We start from the raw sequence: 8,949 nt of genomic DNA, 5'->3' as shown, positions 1-8,949 counted from the left end.
CACCAGCAATCCTCGCTCTGGCTGAAATGCCGGCAACAGGGCAGAGTGCTGCTGGCCTCTGCCCACCCCACAGCGAAGGGTCCCCACCTGCTAGCAGGGAACCACCAGAGGAAGAGCTGGCCACAGGGCAGAATGACGCTGTTCTCTGCCCAGCACCGTTCCCTGCACCAGCAGAAGCACTGGCAACTGGGCAGAGAGTCGCTGACCTCTGCCCTGCACTGCTTACACCCCCATTATCTGGCTCTCCCCAGCACGAGCATCTGGGAGGAGGTGCAGGCGGCGACCCTCCCCAGCGGCTGTCACCAATTATAGGAGGAAGGGCAACCGGCACTCCTCCCCAGCGGCATGGTCCAGTGGGGAAAACGAGCCCCAGCTCGAAGAGCCAGGTAGGGGTAAGTGAAACTGCTGCTGCTTTGGAGTGGGCTCTTGTTGTTTGGGTGGGGGAATGTGGAGCTGACTCGGGACAAGCCCGTAGTCAGGGTAACCATGGGAGGCTTCCATCAGGTTGGGAGGGAGCCGAGTCTGGGCTGAGGGCCCAGAGTGAAAGGAAGCCCTGGAGAAAGGTGCCTGCAGAGGAGACTAGAGAGGGCTGCCCACTGGAGAGGCTTCTGGGCTGGCCTCTTACCCTTTGACTACGGGCCAGGCTTAGGAGCCTGGGTGACTGACATGGGGCTGCCAGGGTGCCCCAGAGGCCGCACGCCCGCTCTCCCTACCCCGCAGGACTAAAGACAGTAGAGGCCCGGTCATCCCCAAGCCGATCCGTTAGGGATCTGGCTGTGTCTGCCGGACGTTTGCACAAGAGGGGAGTAATGTGAAGAACCATGTCTGATCTTCACTGTTATTATTATTATTATATTTATGTGTACCATGTTTGAATGTAGCTGCAGCTCCAGCCTTCAAAGAGACGATCCTATAATCTGGCTGGGGCTCTTAATCAGCCAGCACAGCCCTGTCTGCCCAGACGGCACCCGCACCACAGGGGGGATAACACAGGTGGGGGAAACCCATTGTATCCCTTAATCCCCTCACCTGATACATCCCCTGTATACCGATGGGATTTGTGAGGGGATGTGGCTGATGGGATCTGTGAGGGCATGTGGCTGATAGGATTGGGGGTTGGGTTCGGTGCACAGTGAATGGAGATTGTATATAAGTTCTGTGTGTTTGTAATAAAGAGAGTTCTGTTTTAACCTCTAAGCATGAAGTCCTGTCTCATGATTGAGGGAAGTGCTGGTCTGACTGCTTTCTTCGGACAGCCACAGCGTGTCCGCTTACTGGAAGAGGGAAGGAGCTGACGGGTGGATGTGTCCAGTCTGGGGCACAGGACGATCCGTCACAGATGGGAAAATCACAACCAGAATTATGTAAAAAAAAAAGATACTTGTGAAAATTTAAATAAAATACAAAGTAAATATACTGTGTATTTTTAAGCTATACATTTTATAAAATAAATGTGCTTGGAAAGCAAACAGGGCACAAAACCCACAAAATAAAAACAAGTATCAAATTATATACTATAAAAACAATTTATAATAAAATAAATTATTATAATAGCACAATAAAAACTGGATTTGTAACAAATGCTCGGTCCCATACAGACACAAATGTATCCTGTCTCATCAAAAATAGAAATAATAATGATAAAAAATTAAACATATAAAATCACATAACCAATATGGGATTAAAGGTGCTGTCCCACCTACTCTGCTGAATTGAGCATGTATGTTAATTGCAGTGTTAGAAACATCATTTGTACTGATAAATTCCCAAACCATTAATTCAGAATTTTGCTGAGAACTTTTCTCATTTGGCACAAGCAAACATGGACAGGTTGTCACCATAGAAACTGAAACAGCTCCTTAAGAGTTTCAGTTTTATTGTTATGCGTTCCTTCAGAGGAATGTAGAAAATAAAATATCTGCAAAGGCTGTTTTTATTCAAGAGTACAATGAATGTGTTGTCTAAGTGGAACTTTCAGCTCAAGCTATAGTTTCAGTTCAAGGGTTAAATATGTCATGATGTACAGCGTAAACCACTTGATGGAGTACTGGTTAGCGGGCTGGGCTTTACCATAATTTATTAATGAGACTTTTAGACACATTCAGTGGCGTAACTACAGGGGTCCGTTTCTCTACATGGGGCCTGGGGCAACCTCTGTGAGCACATTTTTTCAGAAAGGGCCCTTCCTACCTAAACTGGTCCAGGTTTGAAGGGCCTTTTCTATATTATTTTGAACCGGCATGGGGAGACAGGAATACAGTGGGAATTTTTTTACATGTTACTATCTTTTTTTTAATAAAAAAATTTTATATATAATTTTTATTTTATTTTACTAATTACATTGTGATTAGTGATCTGGGCTCCATCGACCTGCATGGTTGAATGCAGTACCTGTATTCAACCTGCAGGGGGAGCTCGAGGGTTCTCAAAGGGGTAGGGGGGTTGTGTTGTTGAATGCCTCGATATTAACCCCTTCAATCCCCTATAGACGTACTGGGACGTCCAAAAAACGCCCACAAAGAAACCCCTATGGACGTCCCGGTACGTCCAGCCTTTCGTGCAGCGTCAGGGACACATCCCTGCCGCTGCACGGGAGACCCGGCTGTCGTTTGACTCTCAGCCTGGACTCCCCCCTGGCAGCAGAAGCCAGCGTCGCTGGCTTTCTGCTGCTCGATCTCCCATAACAGCTTCCGGCGCGAAGCCGGAAAGCTGTTACAGAGAGAAATGCTCGATCGCACGATCGGGCTTTCCCTGCCAGGTGACGTCGCTACTGACGTCACCTGGAAGCTCACGGGAGGATCGGGTAGCCCAGCAGGGTCTGTCTAGACCCTGCTGGGCTACTCGATCACTCCGGTGAGGGAGCTATAGCAGTTTCCGGCACGAATGCCGGTAAACTGCTACAGCTGGAAATGCGCGATCGCGCTTTCCCTTCCGGGTCACGTCACTACTGACGTGACCTGGTAGCTCACGGGAGGACAGAGTATCCCTGCAGGGTCTATCTAGACCCTGCTTGGCTACCCGATCCCTCCGATGAGGGAGCTATAACAGTTACCGGCATGAATGCCGGTAAACTGTTATAGTTGGAAATACCCGATCGGGCTTTCCCTTCCGGGTAACGTCACTACTGACGTCACCTGGAAGCTCACGGGAGGATCGGGTAGCCCAGCAGGGTCTGTCTAGACCCTGCTGGGCTACTCGATCACTCCGGTGAGGGAGCTATAGCAGTTTCCGGCACGAATGCCGGTAAACTGCTACAGCTGGAAATGCGCGATCGCGCTTTCCCTTCCGGGTCACATCACTACTGACGTGACCTGGTAGCTCACGGGAGGACAGGGTATCCCTGCAGGGTCTATCTAGACCCTGCTCGGCTACCCGATCCCTCCGATGAGGGAGCTATAACAGTTACCGGCATGAATGCCGGTAAACTGTTATAGTTGGAAATACCCGATCGCGCTTTCCCTTCCGGGTAACGTCACTACTGACGTCACCCGGAAGTTCACAGGAGGACAGGGTATCCCCTGCAGGGTCTGTCTAGACCCTGCTGGGCTACCCGATCGCTCCTATGAGGGAGCTGTAGCAGTTACCGTAGCACGAATGCCGGTAAACTACTACAGATATATGCCCGATCGTGAGATCGGGCATTCCCTCCAGTATGTCATTAGCCTTGGGGGACTGCCCCACATCCGGGGCAGTCCCCCAGTGCCACACATCCGGCAGTAATGTCACATGATCGCTGTGATGACCAATCACAGCGATCGTGTGACCGTTACTGCAGATTCTCTTCCTCTCTCCTCCATTATTGTGATCGGAGAGAGAGAGAGAGAGAGATCTGTGTGCAGAGCTGCAGCCGGGGCAGTCCCCCAGTGCCACACATCCGGCAGTAATGTCACATGATCGCTGTGATGACCAATCACAGCGATCGTGTGACCGTTACTGCAGATTCTCTTCCTCTCTCCTCCATTATTGTGATCGGAGAGAGAGAGAGAGAGATCTGTGTGCAGAGCTGCAGCGTTTTGTGAAAAAAACACATAAACCATCATATATAAACCCCTACTACCTGTCTTATCCAAAATCAACCCACCCTTTCCTCCCCACAATCCTCCAAAAAAAAAAAAAACCTAAAATTGTTTTTTTTTTTTTTTTTAAACTTAAAAAAAATAAAAAAAAAAAATACAAAAAAAAAATTGGGTTTAGTTTGGTGGGTGGTTAGAGGGAATTGGGGATAGTGTAGTGTCTTAGAAATTGGGTAGGTAGGTGTCCTGTACAATGGCGCGACGTGTCTTCAGCGCTGAGGAGGCTTATGACTTCCTCACTCAGTCTGATGATGAAGCCACTCTGACTGCGTCAGACGACGATGCCACTCTGACTGCATCAGATATTGATCCAGTATCTGATGGATCTACGTCTGAGTCAGAGGAAGAAGATAATGCCCAGGGTCCATCTGCTAAAGCCGGGCGTGGAGAGCCTGACTCTAAATATAATTGGGTGCCCCCAAATATGATTGACCCAGTAATCCCTGCTTTTACTGGGACTCCTGGCATCAGATGTGACATTGATGCTAGTGAGCCAAACTCATTTTTCAATTTAATGTTTGCCCCCGAACAAACATCTATGCAGCCCAGTGTCAGGCAGCTGTGTCAGCCCAGTGTCAGGCAGCTGACCAAGGAGACAGAAGCCAGACCTGGTACCCCACTGACCCCCATGAAATTAAAAAATTTTGGGCCCTGACCCTTATGATGGGCATTGTCAAAAAGCCCACTATGCGATTATATTGGAGCACAGATCCCATAATATCCACCCCTGCTTTTTCCCAAATAATGCCCCGGAACAGGTACTTTGAGCTCCTAAAATGTTTACATTTTAGCGACAATTCCCAATGCCCCCCTAGAGAGCACCCCCAATTTGACCGTTTATATAAATTGAGGACCATTATTAATTATTTTTCAAGTAAATTCCCTGAAATTTATACCCCCGATCAAAATGTGGCTATAGACGAGTCCCTGGTCCTATTCAAGGGTAGACTGAACTTCAAACAGTATATCCCGTCCAAGCGAGCGAGGTACGGTGTAAAGTTATATAAACTTTGCGAGAGTGGGACGGGATATACTGTTTCCTTCAGGATCTATGAAGGGAAGGACAGTCACCTTGATCCCCCTGGCTGCCCACAATCTGTGGGTACTAGTGGGAAGATAGGGGGACAGCAGGTCCCACACTATTTGAATAAGGGCTACCACCTCGGGGTGGATAACTTTTACACCAGCCCAGATTTGTTTCATTTTTTATTTTTACACCAGACCCCGGCATGTGGCACTGTTAGGCCAACCCGCAAGGGTTATCCTAAAATTCTTATGTACCCAAAACAGAAGCGCGGCACTACCAGTGCTCTGCGCAGTCAGGAGCTGTTGGCCCTCAGGTACACTGACAGGAAGGATGTGTATATCCTCTCCACTATACACAATGAGAAGGTGGTACCTGTCAGTGTACGTGGGGAAGGCGATACTCAGGGGCTCAAGCCTCAGTGTATCACCGATTACAACAAGAACATGGGGGGTGTAGATCTTTCTGACCAGTGTCTGCAGCCGTACCTGGTGCTGCGTAAGACCAAGACCTGGTACAAAAAGGTGGCCATTTACCTCACCCAGGTTGCCATGTACAACACATATGTGTTGTACAAGAAATGTGCCACTGGGAAGATCTACACCTTCCTAGAGTTCCAGCTGAAAATCCTGAGGGATATCCTCTTTGAGCAGCCAATCCCTCATGTGCAGGATGAGAATGTCCTGCGTCTTACCGGCAGGCATTTTCCTTCTACAATCCCCACCACTGGTGCCAAACTGAAGCCTCAGAAAAGATGCAGAGTCTGTTACAAAAAGGGTATTAGGAAGGACTCCAAGTACCACTGCCCTTCCTGTCCCTCTTTGCCAGGACTCTGCATCAATGAGTGCTTCATGATCTACCACACCAAGGTAGATTACTAAATTTCTGTTATATTTTTTTTTTTTTTGTGTTAGGGTTTTGCCCTACAAATTAAAAAACCCCCATAAATAACCATATGCATAAAAAACCTATGCGTGTGTGGTATTTCCGTAATCAGTGATCCAGTATGCCAGCACGTTACAACTTATGCCCTGTAATGTCCAGAAAACCACACAAAAACTAGGCATGTGGGGTATTTCCGTAATCAGGAGAGCCGGCTGAACACTTTAGGCTGGATTTCTCTGCCGTAACAGATGTGTTGGCGCATGAAATTATTGCTACGGCTGACTTTGGCAGTGATTGGCGGCCACATGGTTGCATGAAAATTGTCCAAATGCTCTTGATGAGATACTCTGGGTTGTCTGATTTTCAGAAATATATACTTTTATGGGGGTATCTATAATTAGGGGGGTGCTAAACATCCCCAAATGAAACATAGGTCTTTCACTTTTGGAATCTATAACGCGCATGGTCCTGTTTGTGCCCTGTAATGTCCAGAAAACCACAAAAAAACTAGGCATGTGGGGTATTTCCGTAATCAGGAGAGGCGGCTGAACAATTTAGGATAGATTTCTCTGCCGTAACACATACCCCGTACAAAAAATCCTAAGAATACTACAAAATATTAAGACGCGTTGTTGAAAAAAGTGCAGGAACTAATTTCTGTGGCCACCTTTGACAGTGATTGGTGGCCAAATACCTGCATGTAGAGTGCCGAAATACCCCTGATAGGATAGCCTGGATTGTCTGCTTTACATAAATATATACCTTTGTGGGTGTTTTTGTTGTATTTGTTTAAAATTAGAGTTGCAGTCCCATCATACCTAATGTAATGTACACCTTATAGTATGTTGGCTTTATGTGGTGGAAAAGTATGAAAATTCTATATAAATTAGGTATTTCTGAAATCAGGACACCTGAATTGATAAATTTGGATGGAATTTTCTGTCACTTTACCTAATTTTGTGAGGATTCAGAGTGAAAATTTAAAAAAAATTAGGTGTTTTTTTCAAATTTTTGCTAGTTTTTACTAAATTTCTAATTCTAAATTTTCAGCTAATCATCCAACTATGGTATCAAAAGAAAGCTCTATCTCTCCTTGAAAAACCAATATATAGTTTACATGGGTACACTATTCACAGGAAAAGAGAATCATCGCTGAACCGACATAGTGCAAAAATGGCAAAATTGCTCCGGGCTTTGAGGTACCAAAAACCCCTGGGACTGAAGGGGTTAAGGCATGTCAGCAACACTGATTAAGTTTAGGAAGCGATTGCCGATTGCTTCCTAAGCTCTGTTTTAGCTGGCCACTGCTGCCATCTTTGATGATCAGTTCTGCGATGTAGGTATTTAACAGCAGCTCGTACATGTACAGGCATTGCCGTGAAGGGGTTAACTATATATATTTTCATTACCAGACCAAAAATACACAATAACAAAAATAAGATAATGACCAATTTAAAACAAAAAAAGAAAATCCTTACTTAACACAAATGGGAGGGGGGATATAGAGAAGCTATCTAGTTTTAAAAGGACACAGCACCATTTTAAAATCACTAAAAATTTTTTTTAGAAAAAATGATGTAGTTCAAAATCATTATTTAATCCATCAGGCAAAAGAGTTCAAATAAAAAATCAATTTCATCTCTAGCGTTCTGCCAAATCTATCCCTGTGAATTCCAAATAACCGGGGACTACTTTTATGATGTGTGGAAAAATGAAGAGACACTGTATGTTTATCATAACTCTGTTTCTGAGATGTTCTTCTAGCTTAACACGTAGGGCTTTAGTAGTCCATTCTACTCAGTGGCGTCGCTACAGGGGGGCAAGGGGGGGGCAAGGGGGGGCTTAATCCTTGCCCCACCTATTTCCCCCCTGCCGAATTTGGAATAAAGTCGCAATGCGACTTTAAATTTCGTCTTTTTGTTTTATTTTATTTTTTTTAATGCAGAGGAGAGAGAGGGTGCGGCCCGCATAAGATCGGCAGCCAGGGCAACCGATCTTAAGCGGGCCGCGCCTCGAGCCCTGCTACTTACCTGTGGGAGGGTCTTCTGTACTGCATAGAGGAAACGGAACCTAGCAGAGTTCACGTGACATCACATGACTCTGCTCCAGTCCTGCTTCCTCTGTGCAGTACCAGAGAACGCAGAGGGAGGCCGCGCCCTCTGCTGAAGTCTGTGAGCAGCATCGAGGAGCTGCAGTGCAGGTAAAGGGGTGGGGAGGGTGTTTGAATCAGTATGCGTGATTGAGGGAATAATCTGTAAATGAATGAGTATATGAATGAATGAGTGTGTGTGATAGCATGGATGTGTAAGTGCTGGAACCTAGGCATGATGGGACTGTGATTGGTGTTAGCAATCACACTCCTATCATGCCAAGTCAGCCAGTACATGCTGAAACCTAGCTAGCTGCCCCCCTTGTGTATTGATGCTGCCAGCAGTATGGGGTCTGCACATCACTTACAGCCACCCTGTACCAGCATGTACTGGCCGACTTGGCATGATAGGAGTGTGATTGCTAACAGCAATCACAGCAAGCACAGTCCCATCATGCCTAGGTACCAGCATTTACTGGTTGCCTGGGTATGATAGGCAGTGGGGACGCCAGGGCTGGCTTTGGGGTACGCAACCTGTGATCAATGCCTGTAATTTAGGGGGTTTTAAATATACCTTTTAATGACGTGTTTTTATGTGAATTCCAATTGAGCTATACCTGAAAAGCTGGGTTTTTGCGTTATTCTGTAGATCCATATCTATATATTTCCATACATTATTTATGTATACCTGCAAATACAGTGTTTGTATGTCTTATTCAGTTGATTAATACCTGCAATGCTGTTTCCATGTATTTATTTGATCTATACCTGCAATGCTACGTTTCATATAATATTGTATACCTGCAAATACAGGATTTGTATGTCTGATTCTGTTTATTTGATATATACCTTCAGTGCTGAGATCACAAGTGAATTTC

General features: G+C 46.1%; 1 protein-coding gene across 1 annotated transcript in view; it reads left to right on the top strand.

The window, feature by feature from the left end:
- Positions 1–3,410: 3,410 nt before the first annotated feature.
- The window catches only part of LOC149278827 (protein-glutamine gamma-glutamyltransferase E-like), a 48,294-nt gene continuing 42,755 nt past the window's right edge, over positions 3,411–8,949 (top strand). The window contains exon 1 of the mRNA XM_089501707.1: positions 3,411–3,420. Within this exon, the coding sequence (XP_089357833.1) occupies positions 3,411–3,420 (10 nt within the window). The remainder of the gene's footprint in view (positions 3,421–8,949) is intronic.

The sequence above is a fragment of the Sceloporus occidentalis genome, unplaced genomic scaffold (genome assembly GCF_023333645.1).
Source record: "Sceloporus occidentalis isolate IW3139 unplaced genomic scaffold, rSceOcc1.0.p SCAF_179, whole genome shotgun sequence".
Lineage (NCBI taxonomy): Eukaryota > Metazoa > Chordata > Lepidosauria > Squamata > Phrynosomatidae > Sceloporus > Sceloporus occidentalis.
Note: the sequence above shows the minus strand (reverse complement) of the source record. Positions and strands in the feature narration are given on the sequence as shown.